Source organism: Ostrea edulis, chromosome 10, assembly GCF_947568905.1.
Source record: "Ostrea edulis chromosome 10, xbOstEdul1.1, whole genome shotgun sequence".
Taxonomy (NCBI): domain Eukaryota; kingdom Metazoa; phylum Mollusca; class Bivalvia; order Ostreida; family Ostreidae; genus Ostrea; species Ostrea edulis.
The window spans coordinates 7,728,129-7,754,435 of record NC_079173.1 but is presented as its reverse complement, the minus strand read 5'-3'; the positions used below and the strand labels follow the sequence as shown (position 1 = coordinate 7,754,435).

Below are 26,307 nucleotides of genomic sequence, written 5' to 3'. Positions count from 1 at the left end.
AAGCGGCTGTAATGGTTGACATTTTTGAGCTAATGATCACAGATAAGAAGCATGGCTTAGATTAGATTGTTGTCATCTGCCCAGGACAGGGTACTATAACTAAACCAACTTTTATTTGTGAATTATCGTGAATTACCAACTCAAAACGTGTTTAAGTTGTAATATTCATGAGTGAGTCACAAATATACAGACCCTGAAACGTGCTACTACACCTTAAAAACGAACCGAACCGTTCCGTGCAAGAAACGAACCGTACCGTTCAAGAGACGTACCGTACCGTGCAAAAAACGAACCGTACCGTTCAAGAAACATACCGTCCCGTTCAAGAAATGAACTGTATCGTTCAAAAAGCGTACCGTACCGTGCAGAAAGCGTGCAGGATAATATTATGCAAACCCCGCCCCCAAAAGCCCGAAAGCGTACCGTACCGTGCAGAAAGCGTGCAATTTATGTCACGTGACCCACTTTTTCAGCCACAGTATATTATTTTCACAATGGCGCCCGATGGGAAAGGAGGTCGTAGACTATCGCTGGCTATTCGAAGCATTATCCTCAAACATCATGAAGCTGGGTTATCAACTGTGAAAATCACCGAGTTGCTTAAAACCGATTAGAAAAATTGTCACGTTCTACACTGTAATATTTTCATTACTTTATTAGCAATAATTTTGACAAATCTTTTTCTCTTCTACATTGATAACGACCCATATAGATAGATGTAGATTGGCGGATTTATTATATACACTAATAAACAATTTTTAATTACATCGACAGAGAAATAAATAGATACATACATGTGTAAAAGAATGTTAAATTGATGCAAAGCATCAAATCGGCCGCAAAAAATTATTCATTTCAGCATTTTCAAGTATTTCAACAATATATAGAAAAGGTATATGAAACATTTTTATTGCAAACTATACACTTGCCTTACTTTTCTGTTCATTTTTTTAAATTCAATTTTCAGTGATCAAAAATAAAGTCAGGGAAATGAAAATCGGACTTCGCGTGATAAAGGATAGGAATATATATGTATTATCATCATTTGATTTGATTCAAAGACAAATGCAACAGATATCTAACATTATTAATTATGAATGACTGAATGCTGACAAAAAAGGACGTACAAACTTCACGTGCAGATATCCTGGATCTTTCATAATGCCGATGATAAATCACAATAAATGTGAAGTGCAGAAAATAATCATTGTGTCATTTGCGACTTTAGTGTATTCAAAACAAAATTCACTTCTTCTTAAAAACTTTTCCAATTTAGGCACTGTAATTTATATCCGGAAACTTAATACGCTTTGTTTTTACACTTACGCACGCCCATGTCGGGGAGCAGTTCATGTAACAACTTTTTATAAAATCGTAAATTAATAAATGTCTGATGAGAAATGAAAAACAAATTGAAACGTAATAACAACCATTAAGACTTGGACTTAAGCAAATTCTAAAAACTTTTATTCATAACTTTTATGTACGTTATCAATATGGAATTATTCCATCGAAGCAATAAAAAATAACGTCTCATTTCCCCATGTGCACATTCTAACACAACCACAAATCCTGCAGCCGATAATCAAAGAGCCGAATAAGACCGATCGAGTGAAAACAAACTATCGAAACGTACAATTTATACGAAGTCAAAGCGTTCAGGCCACGCCCACCTCATTAATAAAACGTGCAAACCGTTCACAAAGCGTGCAGCTATTTTTAGCAAACCGTACCGTGCAAGAAGCGAACCGTACCGTTCAAGAAGCGTACCGTACCGTGCAAGAAACGAACCATACCGTTCAAGAAACGAACCGTACCGTTCAGAAAACGAACCGTACCGTTCATAAAGCGTACCGAACCGTACCGTGCAACTGGTGTAGTAGCACGTTTCAGGGTCTGTACATGCGCTTTAAGCGTTGACAAGTCGACTGATTATTGCAAGAAATTGTTACTTTTAATCATCTCTGTTTCTCTGATACATTTCACATTCTAATAAAATTTGGTGATGGTATTGTACCTCATTGGAAAATTTTACACGTAGTTCGGTACATGTTGGGTAATTTTTTTACCAACTGTCAGTGATTATTTACTATTGCAGCCCAACCCATTCCAGCTGACCTTTCACCTACCTCTCCACCGTTACTTAGCAACATTCATCGAGACTGGCATTTCACATCATAATATGACCTTTGATGACCTCCCATTAACTGAGAAATTGTTGAAGATGACGTTCACCCATCTCTTACAGATTCAGGTAAGTACATTTAGGTAGTAAGTACGCAAATAATCCAAAACATTCAACTAGTACACAGTGTTAGTAACTACACAAATAATCCCAAACATTCAACTAGTACACAGTGTTAGTAACTACACAAATAATCCCAAACATTCAACTAGTACACAGTGTTAATAACTACACAAATAATCCCAAACATTCAGCTAGTACACAGTGTTAATAACTACACAAATAATCCCAAACATTCAACTAGTACACAGTGTTAGTAACTACACAAATAATCCCAAACATTCAGCTAGTACACAGTGTTAATAACTACACAAATAATCCCAAACATTCAGCTAGTACACAGTGTTAATAACTACACAAATAATCCCAAACATTCAACTAGTACACAGTGTTAGTAACTACACAAATAATCCCAAACATTCAACTAGTACACAGTGTTAGTAACTACACAAATAATCCCAAACATTCAACTAGTACACAGTGTTAATAACTACGCAAATAATCCCAAACATTCAACTAGTACACAGTGTTAGTAACTACGCAAATAATCCCAAACATTCAACTACTACACAGTGTTAGTAACTACGCAAATAATCCCAAACATTCAACTAGTACACAGTGTTAATAACTACACAAATAATCCCAAACATTCAACTAGTACACAGTGTTAATAACTACACAAATAATCCCAAACATTCAACTAGTACACAGTGTTAATAACTACACAAATAATCCAAAACATTCAACTAGTACACAGTGTTAATAACTACACAAATAATCCAAAACATTCAACTAGTACACAGTGTTTCTATGACATTGCCACTCCCGCTTTATTGCCCAGATTGATCTAGAACAAAAGTTGGGTATACACCGAGGGAACACTGTACTGTACAATCTGTTCAAGAGGTACAATAATGATGGTTTGAGAAGAGATGAATATGTACGTGGGGCTTTATTCACTTATTGATAATTAGGGATTGTCTTCTCGTTTGATATTTGTGATCAGTAATGGTTGTGAATTAAGTTATAACGGCAATGTGAACATTTCACCAGGAAAATGGATGTTTCAGTCCGTTAAATCAACATTAACAGTTACAAATAACGGAGTACAGGGTACAGTGAAGATATGCCCATTCTTATGCATTTTCACGTTTTCCTTGTTACGTTTTTGTTGTTGTTTTTTCTACCTAAATTACGTCATAAATGTTTACTTTTGATGTTATTTTTTGGGTTATTCTACTATGACGTCAACCTAGAAAGCTTTAAAATATTGTTCATGCTTATTTATCTGCCTCAAATCAGTGCATCAGCCAATCAAAATGCAGATAGTATTACATGCAGTAAAACAGTTGCATTAGGATGTTATGTGTTCCATAGGTGTGTCTGGCAGAGATATACAGCTCTATGTGGGTCAGAAATGGAATTCAGATCAAAGGTCAAGCCATGACCTACATTCAGTGCCACTTTTGCTATTCCATGGGGGATGCTGACTTATATCTCATGCAGGTAAATTTGTATTGATGACAGGTAAATATGTATTGATGACATGTAAATCCGTATTAATGACAGGTAAATCCATATTGATGACAGGTTAATCTGTATTGATGACAGTTAAATCCGCATTGATGACAGGTAAATCCGTATTAATGACAGGTTAATCCATATTGATGACAAGTAAATCCGTATTGATGACAAGTAAATCCGCATTGATGACAGGTAAATCCATATTGATGACAGTTAAATCCGTATTGATATCAGGTAAATCCTTATTGATGACAGGTAAATCCATATTGAAGACGGGTAAATCCGTATTGATGACAGGTAAATATGTATTGATGACATGTAAATCCGTATTAATGACTGGTAAATCCGTATTGATGACAGGTTAATCTGTATTGATGACAGGTAAATCCGTATTAATGACAGGTAAATCCGTATTGATGACAGATAAATCCGTATTGATGACAGTAGAGGTTGATATTTCAATATACTGTAGATTCCTAATTATATGCGAGAAATTTATTATTGTGTAATTTCTTGAGAGATATCACGTGTGAAAAAAATTACTCACTTTTAATTTTCTGTTGATAGAATACATGCAAGAACTCTTAATTAACAGATGACATGCGAATTCATGTTCCTGTGATTTGACGTACGAGTCATTTCACCATATTAAGGACGCGCGTAAACTAAGGAATCGACAGTAGTTAATCACCATACTGCTGTAATGATACTATGTACTCTGTTTTTCATTAACCTCAAATGTTCATATTGAAATTACGTTGTAAATTAAAAAAAAAAAAATGAAATGTTGAGTACTACAATTCATATTATTTTGTCTCAAATTAGGTTACATGTGTACCTTGCATAAAGTGGTCAAAAATTGAGCTCATTCTATAGATGTTCTTTGAAAACAATGTTATTGAATGTTAAAATCCAAGTTTGAGCTAAATACCTTCTTTGTGTAGATCACTATATCAAATACTGAAAACTGACCTTGATGACCTTTGACTTGCAGCTGTGTGCCTGTAGATTTGATCCAGACTACTTTGTAAAGACAGTGATGGAGAGGTGAGGATCTTACTGGGGTGTATAGAAAAATTCACAGTAATTAATATTAATGTAATTTAAAAGAAACATAAATCTGTTACTAGATGCCAAAGGTGAAGGTCATTTACTGTTACAATAGATACAGTGTATTAATAACCCAGTGAGCAAGCTGTAGCAAAAATTACAGAATTATGTCTGCCCTCTTCTGTTTGTGCCTTCATCCATCTGTTCATCTGTCTGTCACAAACTCTTGTGAACGTTTCTCCTTCTGCATACTGTATATAGCTTATTGGATAAACTTTAAACTTTGTACAATACTTCATTGCCATTTATAGATGTGTTTATTGTTGGGACAGGAGGATCCAGTCATTTTCCTAAAAGTTATTATGGATCTAAGAAAGGTGGAAAATGTTAAAATAGCTTGTGAACACTTTCTCCTCTTATATGGCTTATCTGATTGTAAGACTTGAAAGTTTGTACAATACTTCAATGCCATTTGCAGATGTGCATATTTTAGAGACAGGAGGATCCAATTGTTATCTTTAAAGTTATAGTGGATCTTAGGGGTGGAGGGTGTAAAATAGTTGAACACTTCTCAAAGATGGCTTATCGGAGTTCATAATGCCTATGTTCTGCTCATTTCTCCATACTATCCAGTACATTAAGGGGAGGAGGTTTCATTTGGAGCACTTCCAATTTGGGGAGCTGGGGAAAGCCATTAAAACAATCTGTAGTTTAAATTGTAGTGATATATTCATTGCAGATTTCACATAGAGAACTGGTTGACATTTGGGTCTACTCCAGTCAACACCAGTTTTAAGCTGGAGGCGGAGCAGCAGTTAGCCATGGTAGATGCTGTGCTCCAGTTCTTCACTACGCTGCTGGGAGTCAGGACTTACCTCGGTAAGGGCAGAAGCAGAATTTAGTGAGCCATCAGAATTTCTACTTTCCTTTAGAAATTCACTAAAACTGGGCATGCTCAGAGAAAGAAACTGGAATTCTGGGTAAAATTAAGTTGATCAATGGAAGTCCATCCAGCCACTCTAATACACAATTTCAGAGTTGCCTGATAGTTGTTTCCCTTTGTTGATTCAGAACTGTTTTATACAGTGAGATGCAAAGCATATTTTTGTACACATGGTGGGTATGAATGCTAATTGCTGTGCTCATATTGCTGAAAGGAAAATTACCAGCTGCTATGTACGTGGACTTCATGGAAGTACAAATTTAGGAAGTTTATGAGGGGCTAAAAAAATAAGATAGATCAAACAAAATTTTAAATTCACCATCTCTCTTGTTGAAAGTATCAGTTGTGTTGAATAGGAAATGAATTATGATAATAATAAATGACATATTTCATTCAATGGCCAAATTTGAACAATTTCTTTGTGATGTGGTCAATGACATTATAATGTATACCACTGGCTAATATACAATGAAATTACAACTTTAAAATTAATTTTATCTGCATATAAACAGTCTATGATTACATGTACAGTATATATATAAACCCAAGTATTCAATAGAATACTGAATTGTACGTTCATCACAGAAGACCTGATATCTTGGAAATTGTTTATTGACAATATTCCTTTTACAAAATAAACGGTCCTCTTTGATAGAGCTTGTAGTCCAGTGTTCTTATTGGAGATCCCATTTTTTGCATGTATTCACGGTCTTGTGTAAATAGGGTCACTTGATTGCTCTGATTCAGAGCCATTGTCACAGTGGTCAGAATAGTAGATGAACAGTGATTTTGCCAAATTAAGTGCTGGCGTTGTGTAAGAAATTTGCAGTGTATAACTACAGGTAACTCTCGAATTATCGCCACTCAATTCATCGCCATTTTCGTTATAACGCCGCATTTTTCTAGGAACATTTTTCCTGTTACTTAAAACTCTCGTTAAAACGCCAAATTCGCTATCGCCATTTGCCACAGTGTTTTCATTACAAAAGTATATTTCACCGTGTTAATTATCTCGATAAACCGCCATAGCTGCACGTGGTCAGTGAAGCAGTAAATTGGTCATTATCGATCTCCGGCGTACACCTGGACAGAAGGATCCCAGTAATTGCTGTACATATTGAATAAACAAGAAAATTACTGGAGATGAACTGTAGTCAAGTTGTTTATACATCATAAAAACACATTTCAATTTAGCTATGGTTTCGCCACGAAAGAGGGTCCTGTTAAATTTCGATGAATAAAAGCAAATCATTATGTACCAAGAACATCATCCAAAATGTACCCATCAGGATATTGCAAATCATTGTTTATGTGGTTTATGCAAGTAAGGACAAAAGATAACTCTTACATATAAAAGAACGGTAACTCTATTTCTTCAAGATGGCAGTAATTCAATTCATCGCCAAATTCGTTATAATGCCATAATTTCATAAGAACAAAAGGTGGCGGTTTATCGAGAGTTGACTGTATTTTCTGTACTTAGGTATATAACTATTTTCTGTATGTACATTGTAGGTATTGGTGAAAAGGAGCTAACTCATCTAGAGATGGCCACCATTCTGTGTTTTGGGGACAAGCCTCACAGTCAGATAATGGACTCCATGCCCGAGAGGTCAGGCATTACTGGACAGAAGGAGCTTTTTGAGCCGACACTAGCTGAGGTGAGGGGAGAGTTAACATTTATAAACATTAGACCACTGTCACGCTAGTCGAGGTGAGGGGTGAGTTAACATTTATAAACATTACACCACTGTCACGCTAGCCGAGGTGAGGGGAGATTTAACATTTATAAACATTACACCACTGTCACGCTAGTCGAGGTGAGGGGAGAGTTTAACATTTATAAACATTAGACCACTGTCACGCTAGTCGAGGTGAGGGGAGAGTTAACATTTATAAACATTAGACCACTGTCACACTAGTCGAGGTGAGGGGAGAGTTAACATCTATAAACATTAGACCACTGTCACGCTAGTCGAGGTGAGGGGAGAGTTAACATTTATAAACATTACACCACTGTCACGCTAGTCGAGGTGAGGGGAGAGTTAACATTTATAAACATTACACCACTGTCACGCTAGTCGAGGTGAGGGGAGAGTTAACATTTATAAACATGATTGGACCATGGATACCATCACATAACCTGTACATTGATACTACAAGGACAAATATGGAAGCCTGATGCCTCAGAAGACAATGAAATTGGAAGAAATTTGAATATGTTCAATATATTTCTTTCAAGTAAAATGATTGAAGCATGAAGGAGACTTGTGTAGTTTCCAGGGATTTTAGTCTGCCTATTGGGATTTTTTCCCCACTTGATAAATGAGAAATTCTCAATGATTGGCAGTGGAATATTTTACTTGCACCAAAATAGTTTTGTAACTTGGTCTTCCTTAAATGTTTTATTATGCATTATTCCCCCCCCCCCCCTCACAAAAAGAGAGAGAGATAGAAAAAAAAACAAGAACAACAAATCCATGTATTTCACAATGGACATGCTATAAAGTACTGAAAAAAAAAAACTACTTTAAAAAATGTTTGTGTTTGTTTTAATGGATTATGGTTGAATTATTAATTTCTTTCACAGATTGCTGATTACAAGGCACCAAATTTAGAGTCCAGTGGAGGTCTTCAGCAAGGAACATACACACCAAAAGGTACACAACCACCTTAATATAACCCAAGAAACACCATGAGAATGCTCATCACATACACAACCACCTTAATAAACAGGTTCACCACGAGATTGCTCATTACCTACACAATGACCTTAATAACCAGGAATCACCACAAAAATACTGATTACCTACACAACCACCTTAATATAACAAGAGTCACCAAGAAAATGCTCATTACCTACACAACCACCTTAATAACTAGGAGTCTTCACGAGAATGCTCATTACCTACACAACCACTTTAATAACAAAGAATGACCACAAGAATGATATTGCTCATTGCCTACACAACCACCTTAATAACCAGAAATCTCCATGAGAATGCTCATTACCTGTGAACAATGCGCAGTGTTTATGAATATTAATTTAACTCAAAATTATAAGATTATAGTGTAATTCACATTGTCTGATTGGTCAGATTCCTTGTTGAAAGCAATAATTATAGATTTTAGTGACTATCAGCTTCTGTGATCTCATGGATCTTGCAGTTGTCATTAGCTCAAGATAAAGAACAAGGTACGGTTGTATACATAAAAAGGCCCAAAAAATTTCTCTCTATAAAATGTGTCTGGAATTAACCTTAATCAGCGTTTTAAGAAAGTAAAATAAATGCCAGGTATACTATGTCAACAAAATCAAAATGATAGCCCTAAATGGATAGCATTATGACATCATGAATAAGACATTTCCCGCCTTTTTCTCAAAATAAGCCTGAAAACTGTCAAATGTCATACAAATTATTGCTCAGGAAAAGATGTGCGCATTTGTCGAGCAAAATGAAAATGATATATATTGTGTATTATTTTGAGATGAAAAACATGCTTCAATATGAATTTGCTCGACGCATGCGCTGTATGTTTTCTAAAAGGAAAACCACCTGAATTTGTGGATATTTTCATTGAAAATGGCATTTTTGCAATTTTATGCCAACTTCAAGCTCTCGTCATATGACACAAATCATTTTGCTGATCAAACTGAGTGAATTTTGGGTTTGCTAAACTATTCCTTAATTGAATGCCAGGATTTGAGCTCCAAGTGAAATCATCAATATTTTGGGCCAGATGACTGTAGAAACTGTACCTACTTCTTTACACATACAGTACATGTATCTCTCTTAAACAGAAACTCTCTTGAGTAAAATGTACATATATACACATGAAAATTATCCTTTAACTTAATTTATAATTATGTACATGTTCATAAAATTGCTCCATAAAATGTTTTAACAGTTGTTTTCATATGAATCTTCAGAATCTATATATACTCGAAGGATAAATGATTTCTTTATTTCTTGAGAGAAAAAAAATCCATGCCGGACAGTAATTTCGGCTGAGATTTGGCTTGACTGACTCCTTCACCGAATCTCGAAGCAGTTCTTCATAATTCATGTCTAGAAATTTACTCTCAGCTTCGGCCAGTTCTAGCAATTAATGTGCACTTAGGTGACACTACTGTTCACTTCAAATAAGTGATTTTACTATCAAACTAACTCTCTATCACTATTAATTTTGTATTGCTTACCGTCTAGGTATAAAAATCCCAAAATGAAAATAGGCACTAAATTTTCTGTTCAAATGAAGACTTTCATGGCACAATATTTCATCTGGAATTGAAGAGTTCCTAAAATTTCCAGACATGAATTATGAAGAACTGCTCCGAGATTCGGTGAAGGCGTCAGTCCAAATATTCAGCCAAGCCGAATCTCAACTGAGATTAGCCTGACAGTTACTTGAATAAAGTTATTGAGACTGCAAACTTTTAAGTTTATGAAGACCATTATGTATGTTGATATACATTTCAGGCTTTGTGTGGGAAAAAGAATTTGATCCAATCCATGTCGGCCTGAGAGCTCTGTACAAGAAAGACATACAGACGGCATTAGACAGATACACCGAGCAGTAAGCCACACTTTATTCTCGTCAAAGTCGTCGATAACTTCAATTGGTCCATTCAGTGGCAGATGGTATCCTGTTACTGTACAATGAACAATATTTATTGGGGACAATTGCTCAAAACAAAAGCGATTTTATCATTCCCTGTGGCAATCAATGCATATTTTTCTTCCTTTCACGTGAAACATGAAGAGATGTACTCCACGGGTGTTTTTCTCGGTTGTACGAGATATATTTACTCTCGCTAGAGAGGGATAATCGCGTTTTCGTGAGATTATCTTGCTGTAGGGGAAGTGATATATGTAGAGAAGATATAATTATATACATGTAGAGAAGATCTGATATAATGATATATATGTAGAGAAGATATGATATATATGTAGAGAAGATATGATGATATAGAGAAGATATGATGATATACATGTAGTAAAGATATGATATACATGTAGAGAAGATATAATGATATATATAATTATGTTTCTCCGTCTATTGAAACAAATTCAGCTCTTCTTGGCTAAAATTTGAGCTTTTTTTTTTATTTGAACAGTTAAAATTTAAGTAAAATATCAGACTTAAATCCAAGTTTTGACTTAAGGAGGTAGTCTCCATCATCATAATGGCTGACTTCCTTTGAAAACTTATGGATGAAAATACAAATATCAGCAATATTTGTCTATTCATTTCATAATTATAAATTATAGCTTAGCTGAGTAGCTCAGTAGGTTGGCGTGTCAACTGCTGAACTGTAGATCACGGGTTCAAGTCCAACAGGGACTTTGATTTTTTTTCCAGATTGCTTTCTACTAAAACTGCATTTTAGGACTAAATAAAGTAAATTTGAAAGTGTTCATTTTTAAAATATTGTTATACATATCTTCCACTTTTCATCCCTGTCAAATTTCTCTGGTGTAACATACCTCCTTAAGATTTTTTTGAGAAATCCAGGCCTGGTGTCCTGATGAAATCACATTTTAGTGTTATATGACTTGAACGTAAATGGTTTTCCCCAATGCCAGTTTTTCGTTTTATTACCGTTACAGCATTAGACAGTCGGGAAAATACAAGTCAAAGACTCCACCCTGGCCCCCGTTCCGATCCCCCGGGAAAATTTCCACCGCCTACAAAGATCTGCTCCGCCTTCTTCACTGTAAAACCATGCATGCATTCCTCTTCACGGTTCTCTACAGGGTAAGTTAAAAGTTACAATGCCTGATTAACAATTCTCTACAGGGTAAGTTAAAAGTTACTATGCCTGATTCACGGTTCTCAAGAGGGTAAGTTAAAAGTTACTATGCGTGATTCACGGTTCTCTACAGGGTAAGTTAAAAGTTACTATGCCTGATTCACGTTTCACTACAGGGTAAGTTAAAAGTTACTATGCCTGATTCACGTTTCACTACAGGGTAAGTTAAAAGTTACTATGCCTGATTACTAGACTTTGTTAGTGTTTTTAGCTCACCCGAGCTGAAGGCAATAATAGGGTGCGGTAATTTTAAAAAATCTTCTGAAGAACCACTGGGCCAGAAAAGTTGGCCCAGGATATGAAATACACATGAAAACTTCCTGACATAGTGAAGATTCAAGTTTGTTCAAATCGTGGTCTCTGGGGGTAGGATGAGTCCACAATAAGGGATCAAGTTTTACATGGGGATATGTAGGACAAATCTTTGAATATCTTCTTTTCAAGAACAATAGCACCGTAATGAGTCATATTAATATACAAGCATTCTGTTTCCTAGGTAGTGCAGAATCAAGTTTGTTCAAATTGTTGCCCTATGGGGTAGAATTGGGCCACAATAGGGAATCAAAGTTCTACATGGAAATATATAGGGAAAATCTTCTTTTCAGTATCAGCAGGACTGTGACTATGGAAGCATCCTTGGGTAGTTCAGATTCCAGTTTGTTCAAATTGTTGCCCTACGGGGTAGAATGGGGCTACAATAGGGAATAAAGTTTTACATGGGATTATATCGGAAAAATCTATGAAAATCTTTTTCTCAATAATAGCAGGGCCATGATTATTCATATTTTGAATATGCAAGCATCCTCAGATACTTCAGATTGAAGTTGTTCAAATCATGATCCCCGTGGGGAAGGTGGAGCCACAATAGGGTTTCAAAAGGGTTTCAAATTTTTACATAAGTCTTAAAAGAATATATAGAGAAACATCTTTAAAAAACTTCTTCTCAAGACTGGCAGGGCCATGATTAGTCATATTGATATTCAAGCATGATTTGCAGGTAGTGCAAATTCAAGTTTGTTCAATTAAGGGGCCCCAGGGGTAGGGTGGGGCCACAATAGGAGATCAAAGTTTTACGATGGATTATACAGGGAACTAATTGAAACAAATTCTTTTCAAGAATACCGGGGCCATATTAAATCATTTTAAAAATGCTTAAATTGGTAGACTGATAAATTTGTAAATAATAAAGTGTTGCTTTAAAAAAAAGATTTGTGTTTGTCCAACTCTGACCAAATATCACAGACTGTTTTTCCCAATGTGAATTGCCCTGGCCCTTGAAATCAAAGGTTAAAAATCCCTGAGCAATCAAAAATTTGGAATTGGAAAATGCAGGTATGTGCAATACAAGACATATTACAATTGGTGGATTGAATGTCAATTATCCAATCAGAATCCTCATCTTTTGTTGTCTTGGCTACTGATGCAGGAAATGATCAATATTTACCTGATATTGAGATTGAGAAACGCATTGACGTGTGTATGAAAACAGGGACTTAGTACACTGTACAAACATTATCAATGTCAAAGCAAAATGTGCTTTGATTTTCTATTAATTTGTTATATCATTTATAATCAGAAAGACAAAAAATATTCATTTTGTAACTTTACAATATTATGATTTGTTATAATATCGGGATACATGTATCGTATTGATGTATCGACATATATATATATATTGTATTGTTTGTATCGTCCCACCCCCTAATGTATCATTGAATATCTTGTACAGATTAGGGTGATTGTGATGTTTTAAGGTGGTCTATTTTTGACAGTTTCTGAAGGAGACTAACATCCCAGACAGTATTTTGTACAATGCTGTACACCTGCTGGACCTGGCGTTGACCCTGCCCTCTCCTGATACCTGCAGAAAGGTAAACATACCTGCAGATATAGATTTTCGAATGCCGTATATTAATTATAGAATTATTGGGTTAAAGTGGCACATGTAATGATAGAGTTAACAGTTTTAAGTCTGACATGTTATTAAAGATTGACTTTGGTTTTTGATTGGTTATTTCCAGTTTAAGAATTCGTTCTGTGGGAGTGTTACAGACGTGGATTTTCAGGACTGGTTCTGCGGCACCAGTATTCATCAAAACATCCGAGAGGTGGTGAAGGAAGTGTTGATTCCGGTCCTTGTCGAGAACTTCCTCCCAACTTCGTTGTCAAGTCTGGAGGAGATGTTCCAAATGGCTCCTAGTGCCATGATGAGTAAGTATCCGAGTTCATTCAGCCACAAGTCGGTCATTTGTAAGTCTGTGACGTCATTGTTTAACTGTTTGTATGGATACTGCATCCAAAACTGTACTCTGTGTACAGTTTTAAGCTCGCCTGAGCTGAAAGCTCAAGTGCACTCGTCTGATCGTCTGTTGTCCGTCGTTTGTCCATCATCCGTCTTTCCATCTGTCTGTAGACTTTTTACATTTTCAACTTCTTTTCCAGAACCACTGGGCCAATTTCAACCAAACTTAACACAAATCATCCTTCAGTGAAGGACTTTCAAGTTTGATCAAATGAAGGGTCATGCCCCTTCAAAGGGGAGATAATCACAAAAATGCAAAAATAGGGTGGGGTCATCACAAGAGCTGAAATTTACATGAAAGCTGCCTGACATAGTGGAGATTCAAGTTTGTAAAAATCATGATCCCTGGGGATAGGATGGGGCCACAATAGGGATATCGAATTTTTACATACAAATATATACTAGGGAAAATCTTTAAATATATCTTCTTGTCAAGAACCACTGGGCCAGAAAAGTTTACATTTACATGAAAGCTTCCTGACATAGTGCAAATTCAAATTTGTTAAAATCATGGCCCCCAGGGGTAGGGTGGGGCCACAATAGGGGATCAAAGTTTTACATGCAAATATATAGAGAAAATCTTTAAAAATCTTCTCAAGAACCAATATGTGAGAAAAGTTTACATTTACATGAAAGCTACCTGACATTGTGCAGATTTAAGTTTGTAAAAATCATGCGCCCCCGCCCCCAGGAGTAGGTTGGGGCCACAATTGGGATCAAAGTTTTACATGTGAACATATATAGGGAAAATCTTTGAATATGGGCCAAGGTGACTCAGGTGAGCGATGTGGCCCATACTCCTCTTGTTTCTTTGTGACATTATGGTTTAATTGTTTGTAGATACCGCAGGCCCAATCACAGCTGCTCACTCTGGTGCTGTCCCCACCGGTCTGGTTCCCGTCCCCGTGTCTGGTCACTGTCATCTTGTAACACAGAAGGCTCACCAGTCCACTGCTAAATCTGATTCCGTGCCAAAATATGAAAATCGAGGTGTGTCCACTGAGCATGCTCAGAAACTTTGTGTTCCGATCAATGAATGTATGATTAGCATGTTGATGAAAATTCATGCGAAACTGACTGGACGCTCATGTTCATACGTTCCCTTGTCGCAGTCTCAGAGACAAGTGTCCGACTCTGTGATTGGTGATGGACCGTTCTTTGTGTGTAAATTGCTCGATAAAATGTCTCGAAGCAGCACAGATTGTGCACGTGCCATAGAGGAAGTGTACACGTCTCTCATGCCGAAAGGGGCGTCTGGAGTGGGGAAGAAGAGAGACACCGCCAAAGATGAAGAAAGGTGAGACACAATGTTCTGTTTCTAGGTGAACCAAAATAATTTTCAATTTTATGTCAAATGTGTGCTTTTTAAAAATGCAAGAAACAAAAAAATATTTGGATAACAAAATTAGAAATTGCTTTGAAGTCTTCACAAATTTCAATATAAACATTAAAAAGAATTAATATTTCTGACCTACTTGGTAAAGACTGAAATAATGGTTTCCATGGGAACTAAATTATGAAGAAAATTTTCAAGGATTATGAGAAGTAATGATTGAATTTGCTGTGGCAAAAAAAAAAATAAAAAATAAAAAACATCTCTGCATATTAGAAGAAGTTTTCTTTGCTGTCAGTCTTTCTTAATTATAGAATGTTTTGGTTTTTGTAATAATAATCTTCGACTGGTTTTTGTGATAACCTGGTTTGTGTGATAATCTGATTTGTGTAATAATCTGTTTTGTGTATTAAATAACCTGGTTTGTGTAATGAAAACTTGCCATGGTTTGATCGATAACTTGGTATTCTGCAGGAGACGAAAGGCTAGGGAGAGACAGCAGAAACTGATGAACAAGTTTGCTTCGAAACAAAAAGCTTTCATGGAGCAAAATCTCCATACCATGTCAGGTAGGCATGACTTCATGTCCACTCCCATGTGACCTTTTTAGAATATCAGTCATGAATTTTTCTTGAAATTACAAAGTTATTCATGTGACAAAATTCATCTTAATTGCTCATATTGCATGTATTTTTTTTTCATTTCAAAATCATTAGGATCAATTCTATTAAGGTAGCTCATCACACCAAGACCTAATATACTTTTTATGGCACTAGGTCACAAGATGATGATCGGGATATTTGTATTGATCAATTTGTTTACCATTATAGCTCAGTGGATAAAGTAATGGTATTGGGTTACCAGAATTAAAATCAATTATTTATTGAAACAGAGTTTTGAAATTCAGGGTTTTTTAAAATCCAGAATTGCATGTTTTCTGCCTTTTTAGCTCACCTGAGCTGATAACTCAAGTTAGCAATTCTGATCACTTTTTGTTTGTCCGTTTGTAAACATGTTTGACTTCTTCTCCAGAACCATGGAGCCAATTTTAATAAAACTTAGCACAAATCGTCCTTGGGTGAAGGGAATTCAAGTGTGTTCAAAAGAAGAACCATGCTTCCTTCAAAGGGGAGATAATCTAGAAAATGCAAAAATAGGATTGGTTCATTTAAAAATGTTCTCGGACAAGAACCACTGAGCTAGAAGTGAAAGCTTACTGACATAGAGTAGATTCCAGTTTGTTTAAATCATGGTCCCCAGAGATAAGATGGGGTCACAATAGAGGATAAAAGTTTTACATGTGGATATATAACAAAAATCTTTAAAAATCATCTTCTCAAGAACAAAAGGGCTATGATTAGTTATATTAATATGCAAGTATCCCCAGGCAGTTTCAAGTTTACTTTTATCATGGCCCCCAGGGGGTAGGGTGGGGCCACAATAGGATATCAGAGTTTTACATGCAAATATAAAAGAAAAATCTTCTCAAGAACAGCAGGACCCTGATTAGTCATAAAATATGCAGGCATCCCCAGGTGGTTTAGATTCAAGTTTGTGCAAATCATGACTCTCTGAAAGGGGATGGTACCAGAATAGGGGATCAAAGTTTTGTATGGGAATATATAGGAAAACATTCTTAAGACTATTTATCTCAACAACATCAGGGAGGGTCGTGATCAGTATATTGATATGCAAGGATCTTCAGGAAGTGCAATTCAATACAATATGGGATCAAAATTTTTCATGGGGATCTTTCCAAAATTGCAATAGCTGAACAACAGCAGGGCTAAGGTGACTCAGGTGAGCAATGTGGTCCATGGTCCTCTTGTTTTAGATGATGAGAATGATGCCACAAGTGACACGTCTTTCACGGAGATACCGTCAGAAACGAATGCTGGTCCACGAGTTGAAGAGTATGATTGTGTCATCTGTGGAACCACTTCTCCATCTACTGCTGAGAAAACAGTGGGGCTTGTGGTGCTTTTACAGCCCAGCAGTGGTAAGTGCAGGTGTCATCTACTGCTGAGAAAACAATGGGGCTGGTGGTGCTTTTATAGCTCAGCAGTGGTAAGTCCGGGTGATATTTGACCGATTGCTGACTTACAGGTTCCCATGGGTATCTGGGTTAGAATAGGTCCTCAGTACCCTTTGCTTTAGGTAAGAGACGACTAAATGGGGTGGTCTGCAAAAACTGAGGCCCTGTATCACAGCAGATGTAGCACGATAAAGATCCCTCCCAGTTCAGAGGCCATAGGCATTGAGTATAGGCCCAAATTTTGCAACCCTTCTCTTGCAATGGTGATGTCTCCATATGAGTGAAAAATTCTCAAGTGGGACAGTAAACAATACACAACCAACCAATTAACTGACAATATTGTTGAATTTGCTGGTCTATTATTATTATTATTTTATTTATTTATAAAGTGCAAAATTACATATAGTTTCTATGCGCTGTACAATGTCTATGTATATATATTATGTGTAGATGTTTACCTGACAATATTTTTGAATTTGTAGTGCTGGGACACAGACTACAGGAGAATGATGTGATCAGCCTGCCCCTGAAGAAGGATCAGAAGCTGTATCCTCACGTCTCCTGTGCCTCAGTCCAGAAACAGCAACTCAAAACCATGTTTGAACACTTTCAGGAGGTAAGACTTTTTTTGTGCTGTCCTGTAGGTAGTGCCATGTTTGAACACTTTCAGGAGGTAAGACTTTTTGTGCTGTCCTGTAGGCAGTGTCATGTATGAACACTTTCAGGAGGGAAGACTTTTTGTGCTGTCCTGTAGGCAGTGCTGATTCAGTGTATGTAATTGGGGAAATACTGTCAGATGTTCTATAGGAGAGTCCAATGTTGCTGTCTCTATCTCAGGTCTTACAGAGTCCAATGTTGCTGTATCTATCTCAGGTCTTACAGAGTCCAATGTTGCTGTCTCTATCTCAGGTCTTACAGAGTCCAATGTTGCTGTCTATCTCGGGTCTTACAGAGTCCAATGTTGCTGTCTCTATCTCAGGTCTTACAGAGTCCAATGTTGCTCTCTCTATCTCGGGTCTTACAGAGTCCAATGTTGCTGTCTCTATCTCAGGTCTTACAGAGTCCAATGTTGCTGTCTCTATCTCAGGTCTTACAGAGTCCAATGTTGCTGTCTCTATCTCGGGTCTTACAGAGATGTTATGATGAAGAAATTTAAAGATCTTTTAATTCTTGAGGATCTGGGACTTTCGCATTGCTCAATTAAACTTGAATTTCAATTTCAGACAATAAATGATACTAGGTTATGTCAACAGTATACATGCTGTTTCTAGCAATGTTTATGGTTAGATTGATTGTATAATATGCATACTTTTTAATAGATGGAAAGAATATGAATATTAGGCTGTTTGTGTGTGAAATAAAATTTCTGTACTATGGATAAATGAGCCTCAGGAACAAAGTTTAGGTATTTTTAAAGTCCTAATTAAACAAAGACTGAGATGTAAAGTCATTCTTTATACAACATCCTACAGCGGAGTTGAAATGAGTAAAGGAAAATAAATCTGTAAAAACCTTCCTGTTCATCATTGAGTTGTGAACAGTTTGGTATGAAAATCATGTCAAAATTAATTTTTCTATGTGTAGGAATGAATGAATGCAAGTTATTTCAATTAGCCTGTAACTATTCATTCACAAATTCTCACCTGTATGACTCTAGAAGTTTTGTTTCATTGTAAATCTATGTAACTATTCATTCACAAATTCTCACCTGTATGACTGTAGAAGTTTTATTTGATTGTAAATCATTTTCTGTTTGTATTCAGAGTTCCTGTCAGGTGTCGGTCAACATTGGCTGGGAAGGTGGGGTGGTTGTACAGACTTGTGGTCACTATTTACACCTGGACTGTCACAGCTCCTACCTGTTGTCCCTCCGGGTAAATATTGTACAACAGATACCTTTTTTATTGTGATTGTCCAGCTGATTTCTGTCTCGCAAGTAATTACTGCGTAACAGATATTTTCTGGTGTTGTATTAATCTATTATCTATTAATCGTATTAATCTATAAGTCTGATCACCTGTCATTCCTCCAAGTAAATACCAAAAGTAATACCAATTTTCACATTCATTCAAGAGAAGCCTTTCTTGTGAAATCAAAATTCTCACACTTATTTCAATTATTGGATGTCTGGCACTATTGACTTTAGGTTCTTGAAAATGGTCACTAAATAAATTAATGTAGCCAATTTAACACCTGTAAAATTTGCAAATGTATCGTCTAATATGTGGACTATTGATCATCCCAATCTAGTATTTCATTTTTACATACTAATGTATAGTTGCTGATTCGTTGGTTGCCATGACAAAGTTTCCCAGAACCTGTTATACTAAATATCAGGATCACGAACAAGTTGAATTCATTTACAAATTACAGATGCCTGTTTTACTTTCGTGAACTCAATGGATAATTAAAATCTTTTGAATGTAGAAAAATCATCGCAGTCTCGCTTTGAGAATTATCATGGTTGAATTACTGTAAAAGTGTTTGTTTACGCATGGGGGAAATTTACATTATAGATTACGCCGTCACTTAATAAGTGCGTAATTTTCCCCCACACGTATAGTTAGAGATGTTTGATATATTTTATATTCAGTTACCACGTATTTTTCCCCCCACATGCGTAATGTTGGACGTGGAAAAACGCCTACTTAACCAAACACACACACACCCCCCCAAAGCGTAAAGTAACCACTTTAACAGTATGCCATTCGTTATCAATGTTCTCTACATCAAAGTTTTTGTTCTTTCCTGTTTAACAGACGCAGGAGATGACTGGGAACCTTGCAGTCAATAAAGGAGAATACTGGTGCCCTCTGTGTCGGCAGTTGGCTAACTCGGTAATTCCCATCCCACCGGAGGAAGACCAGTATACCGTGCGGAGGCCCTTGTCTCATGATCCGGATCATCTGATTAAAGATATAGCTGATATGATGGTCTCAAGGCCCATAACTCCAGTATGCATTACACAGATTTTGATTTCATGTTATTCTCATTATATTATGCATACAGAAACTTAATATGAATTATATAGAGAATATTACATGCTTAAATCCATATCATGTGTCATATCAGCCCAAGTGGCCCCGTATCAGCCCGAGAATTGATATGGGACCCGAGGGCTGATATGACATGATATGGATTTTGGCATGTAATATTCTATTTATCATATACTGCACTGTTTCATGCATAAATATTTCATACGAACGGGATAGTATTTTTAGGTTTTTTTATTTTAAATTTGATATACGGAGCACGAAAGCTGATTTTATAAAATAACATTCTTGTTATCACATGCGGGTTACGTTTTTGCATTTTAAAGGCAGATCAAGCAATATTTGATGCATTACTTTTCTATGGTAAAAATCTTGATACAATGATTTACTTTAGTAAAAACTTAGGTACATTGAATCACTATAATAGTAAATATCTGATGCATTGATAAACTATGGTCCATGTAAAAACTTTGATATATCAATTATAATAAACTATGGTAAAAACTCTCATACATTGATTTACTACAGTAAAAACATTTAATTTGATACATTGATTTGCCATGGTAAAAACATTGATATGTTGATTGCTACAAGCGAATACGTAATTTCCGGCTTGATATGCATTTTTGCACGCCGGTCTGATATGTGATATGGATTTTCAGACCGGTCATTGATATCGGCTATTGTGACGTCACCCGTATCACGCAGTGCAGAATCTGCGTAATCATTACCAAGTATATGATAAAATTTTTTATTGTTACTTACAAATAAGTACATTCCTCAACTGCTACAAACTTCTACATTAAAGTGGATTTTTTTTGGTCATGGTATTGATGCTATTCGCATCTATTTGTACTTTTTCCTGTTTTTTGTTTATTACCTTATGCTTTATATGCCCATAAGAGCCCAGAATTGGGTCAATATATTAAATCGTATTACTAATAAATGCTGGGATTTATCAGGCTATTTTGGGAACACCATTGAAATTACATCATTTTTGTGATGTCATAACTGAATAATGATGTCACAATAATAATTAACGATTTTGAAACAAAGAGGTATATGGGAATTCTTTGGTTCAGATAGTAATTTAACAGATAGAGAAAAGTGATTACTGCACATTGTCCTTATTCAACCAGAGTTAAAATGTCCTACTGGTTCACATGATGACAAGGTACAATAGCTTGAGATTATTTATCGGTATATATGTAACCACAGCTCAGAAGACATATCTACTGGGGTTTCACGTACAAACTCATGTCATTACTGTTTTCAGAGATCCCCCAACTTAACGAAGGTGATGGGCAGCGTGATGGAGGATCTTACTAATGCCACGTACGGCAAATTTAAAACCTACACGAGTTCCCAGACCTCCGAGAGCGTGCTCCTGTTTGTCTGTTCTGTCGCCAGGTTAGAGGGGTTCTCTGTAATAGTCAAATATCCACCTCAGTTATAAGACTACCCATGTCATTTATTTTCTGGGTCTCAAAGATAACAACTTTTAAAACTTTACTCCTGATCTAATGTTCTATCACAGTCAATATATTAAAGATAACGACTTTTAAAACTTTACTCCTGATGTTATGTTTTATCACAGTCAATATAAAGATAACGACTTTTAAAACTTTACTTCTGATGTTGCGTGTTCTATCACAGTCAATATAGAGATAACGACTTTTAAACTTTAGTCCTGATGTTGTGTGTTCTATCACTGTTAAGAAAGTCTGGGACTTTCACAGAAAATCGTTGTTCATGTTGCCATGGTATTGTAGAACAAACCTTGAAATGGAGCTGGTCAACAGGGGGTACGTTCTAACGGAATCCACCTCTCAATCCGGAAAACGCTGTTTGTGTAAGTTTGTAGGGTTACATGTATAAAACGCTGTCTGTGTAATATAGAGAGTCTATACAGTGTGTAATATAGAGAGTCTATACAGTGTGTAATATAGAGAGTCTATACAGTGTGTAATATAGAGAGTCTATACTGCGTATGATATAGAGAGTCTATACAGCGTGTGATATAGAGAGTCTATACAGTGTGTAATATAGAGAGTCTATACAGCATGTAATATAGAGAGTCTATACAGCGTGTGATATAGAGAGTCTATACAGTGTGTAATATAGAGAGTCTATACAGCGTGTAATATAGAGAGTCTATACAGCGTGTGATATAGAGAGTCTATACAGCGTGTGATATAGAGAGTCTATACAGTGTGTAATATAGAGAGTCTATACAGTGTGTAATATAGAGAGTCTATACAGCGTGTGATATAGAGAGTCTATACAGCGTGTGATATAGAGAGTCTATACAGTGTGTAATATAGAGAGTCTATACAGTGTGTCAATGCCGTAAAGTTTCGCAGGTCTTAAACTGGCTTAAATGTGCACGTCTCATTTCTGTGTGATAGAGTTGCCTGAGGTGAATATCGAGTCCAGTTTGTAATCCATGTGCCTCTTTGTTTTACAGTGCCATTGTACCATGTCCTCAGCATGCACAGTAAGATACTGACCACCAAACCCTACACCGATCTCTGGTCGCACATGACTGGCTTAAGCTGCTGCTCAGAACAGACTGACAGGTAAATAACATTTAGAACTCGAGTCTCGTCGGACAAAGCCAGAGTTATTTTGAACAGATGTCTCTGTCTACAGTCTAAACTGATAAATACTGTACAGTAAATCAGTTGTTATTTATTTGGGAGACATTTTTGTGAGGTGGACATGAAAACCTCGTCTAAAATATTTCTCCTTGCAAACCAGTTCTTTAATGTGTCTTGTATCAGTTAATGATTATGTCGGTTGTGGAAATTTGTCGCTGTGAACCAGTTTATTGCTTGCAAACCGCTTCAAAATAAAATTGTCACGAATAAAGGTTTGTGTACATTAATTAATGTCTTTGTAACTATTTACATAAAATACATGTAAATTGTAACGAGGAATCGGGCTTGAAATCATACTTACTGACTCTGTTCGAGTACTAAAGCCTGTGAGTATTATGCTATTTCCAAAACTTGACTGTTAGTACTAAAGTCAGAGAGTACAGTAAAACATGCTTATAGTGAAGCACTGGGAACGAATAATTTTGGTTGATTATAAACATTATCCGTTATATCCAATATCTTAAACCTCACATTAATTAAGAATCACTTCGCTGTATGCATGAATTCATTATAAGCATGTTCACTGTAAGGGTGTTATACTGTAAGAGTGAACTCCTTATATAGTGTTCGCTGTAACTGTGTTTTACTGTGAGAATGAATTCATTATAGGAGTGTTTGCTGTAACCATGTTTTACTGTAAGAGAATATTCATTATAGGAGTGTTCGCTGTAACCGCGTTTTACTGTAAGTGAATTCATTATAGGAGTGTGCAATGTAACTGTGTTTTACTGTAAGAGAATATTCATTATAGGAGTGTTCACTGTAACTGTGTTTCACTGTAAGAGTGAATTCATTATAGGAGTGTTTGCTGTAACCATGTTTTACTGTAAGAGAATATTCATTATAGGAGTGTTCGCTGTAACAGCATTTTACTGTAAGAGTGAATTCATTATAGGAGTGTGCAATGTAACTGTGTTTTACTGTAAGAGAATATTCATTATAGGAGTGTTCACTGTAACTGTGTTTCACTGTAAGAGTGAATTCATTATAGGAGTGTTTACTGTAACCATGTTTTACTGTAAGAGAATATTCATTATAGGAGTGTTCGCTGTAACAGCGTTTTACTGTAAGAGTGAATTCATTATAGGAGTGTTCACTGTAACTGTGTTTCACTGTAAGAGAATATTCATTATAGGAGTGTTCACTGTAACTGTGTTTCACTGTAAGAGTGAATTCATTATAGGAGTGTTTGCTGTAACCATGTTTTACTGTAAGAGAATATTCATTATAGGAGTTCGCTGTAACTGTGTTTTACTGTAAGTGTGAATTCATTATAGGAGTGTTCACTGTAACTGTGTTTCACTGTAAGAGTGAATTCATTATAGGAGTGTTTGCTGTAACCATGTTTTACTGTAAGAGAATATTCATTATAGGAGTGTTTGCTGTAACAGCGTTTTACTGTAAGAGTGAATTCATTATAGGAGTGTGCAATGTAACTGTGTTTTACTGTAAGAGTGAATTCATTATAGGAGTGTTCAATGTAACTGTGTTTTACTGTAAGAGTGAATTCATTATAGGAGTGTTTGCTGTAACCGTGTTTTACTGTAAGAGAATATTCATTAAAGGAGTGTTCGCTGTAACCGCGTTTTACTGTAAGTGTGAATTCATTATAGGAGTGTTCGCTGTAACAATGTTTTACTGTAAGAGTGAATTCATTATAGGAGTGTTTGCTGTAACCATGTTTTACTGTAAGAGAATATTCATTAAAGGAGTGTTCGCTGTAACTGTGTTTTACTGTAAGAGTGAATTCATCATGGGAGTGTTCGCTGTAACTGTGTTTTACTGTAAGAGTGAATTCATCATGGGAGTGTTCGCTGTAACTGTGTTTTACTGTAAGAGTGATTTCATTATAGGAGTGTTTGCTGTAAGTGTGTTTTACTGTGAGAGTGAATTCATTATAGGAGTGTTCAATGTAACTGTGTTTTACTGTAAGAGTGAATTCATTATAGGAGTGTTTGCTGTAACTGTGTTTTATTGTAAGAGTGAATTCATTATACTGTAAGTGTGTTTTACTGTGAGAGTGCATTCATTATAGGAGTGTTTGCTGTAACTGTGTTTTACTGTAAGAGTGAATTCATTATACTGTAAGTGTGTTTTACTGTGAGAGTGCATTCATTATAGGAGTGTTCGCTGTAACTATGTTTTACTGTAAGAGTGAATTCATTATAGGAGTGTTTTCTGTAACCGTGTTTTACTGTATATTAAATACCATTTCCACTGACAGGCAATGTGTGAGTGCTATAGTGTGTGGGTATAGCATTTCCTACTGACTGTGTGAGTACATGTACTAATGCATTATCTTCTTGTGTTGCAGTGTGTCCGTGTACCACAAAGAAGTCCCCTTATTATTAAAGGACCCTGTGTCTCTGTTTGTTCAGATCTTACTAACGCTGCCATCCACAATGCAAATAGGTATGCATCACCGGAATGCTGATTATTTCTACTTTAACGCTGTTGGTGGGCAAAAGTCTGGGGGGAGGGGGAGAGGAAAGCTATCTACATCTATTCTGTCTGTCCCTCTGAAACATTTTGGGTTCCAAGTTTGTGAAATCGTTAATTGCAGCTATTTTTATTTAGTATCATTTATCTTTGTACATTGATTAAACACACACCTTTGAGACAGATTTATAAAAGTGTCTATGTGTGGAGCTTGATCAGATTTGTGATGACATACTCTAGATGGTGCCTATAGGTAGTGTTATTTCACAATGACCCCACAAATGAAGTTTGAGGGAGTATATTGCAGTTACTCTGTCCATATATGCCTGTCCATCCAATTGTCTTCAGATCTGAAATATTAAATGCTTAATATTCTTAGCCATTAATGCATTATGAACTTTAATTTTACTTTAGAATCCATATGTCTTATTTTGTTTTGGAACAGAGCACTTTGAGTGTGTGCTGAGAGTCCTATACAATGTAGTATTTATCAAAGCCATTGCCGCTACCAGCTGTACGTTTACATCAGAGGAGAGGGAAGCCTGGAGGAAAAAGGGAAGACACGTAAGTACACGTCTTCATAACTCGAATTCTTCATAACTCGAATTCTTCACAACTCAAAGTTCTTCATAACTCGAATTTTTCGTAGGTCAAAGTTCTTCATAACTCAAACTTCTTCATAACTCAAACTTCTTCGCAACTCAAGCTTCTTCATTACTCAAACTTCTTCATAACTCGAATTCTTCATAACTCAAAAGTTCTTCATAAATCAAACTTCTTCAAAACTCACAATTTCAAGGGACCTTGATGAAATTTTTAGAGTTCAAGGAATCAAAGGTCAAATTAAATCTGGAAAATCAGACTTCAGGTTGTAGAATTCAGATTCTGTTGGTGATAATTGGAAGTGTATATTTACAACATCCTGGGGTTATTTGGACACATTGGCATGTCTCTAAGATATTTTCTCA

General features: G+C 36.1%; 1 protein-coding gene across 1 annotated transcript in view; it reads left to right on the top strand.

Moving 5' to 3' along the window:
• Positions 1-26,307, top strand: part of LOC125666696 (E3 ubiquitin-protein ligase ubr3-like) — a 49,357-nt gene that overhangs the window by 11,651 nt on the left and 11,399 nt on the right. Inside the window, exons 10-30 of the mRNA XM_056151815.1 lie at positions 2,099-2,254; positions 3,623-3,751; positions 4,764-4,816; positions 5,559-5,698; positions 7,278-7,423; positions 8,353-8,422; positions 10,244-10,340; positions 11,375-11,522; positions 13,350-13,448; positions 13,599-13,788; positions 14,720-15,176; positions 15,687-15,781; positions 17,047-17,211; positions 17,730-17,863; positions 19,011-19,121; positions 20,007-20,201; positions 21,517-21,650; positions 22,013-22,092; positions 22,708-22,819; positions 25,215-25,312; positions 25,785-25,903. Of these exons, the coding sequence (XP_056007790.1) occupies positions 2,099-2,254; positions 3,623-3,751; positions 4,764-4,816; positions 5,559-5,698; positions 7,278-7,423; positions 8,353-8,422; positions 10,244-10,340; positions 11,375-11,522; positions 13,350-13,448; positions 13,599-13,788; positions 14,720-15,176; positions 15,687-15,781; positions 17,047-17,211; positions 17,730-17,863; positions 19,011-19,121; positions 20,007-20,201; positions 21,517-21,650; positions 22,013-22,092; positions 22,708-22,819; positions 25,215-25,312; positions 25,785-25,903 (2,928 nt within the window). The remainder of the gene's footprint in view (positions 1-2,098; positions 2,255-3,622; positions 3,752-4,763; positions 4,817-5,558; positions 5,699-7,277; positions 7,424-8,352; positions 8,423-10,243; positions 10,341-11,374; positions 11,523-13,349; positions 13,449-13,598; positions 13,789-14,719; positions 15,177-15,686; positions 15,782-17,046; positions 17,212-17,729; positions 17,864-19,010; positions 19,122-20,006; positions 20,202-21,516; positions 21,651-22,012; positions 22,093-22,707; positions 22,820-25,214; positions 25,313-25,784; positions 25,904-26,307) is intronic.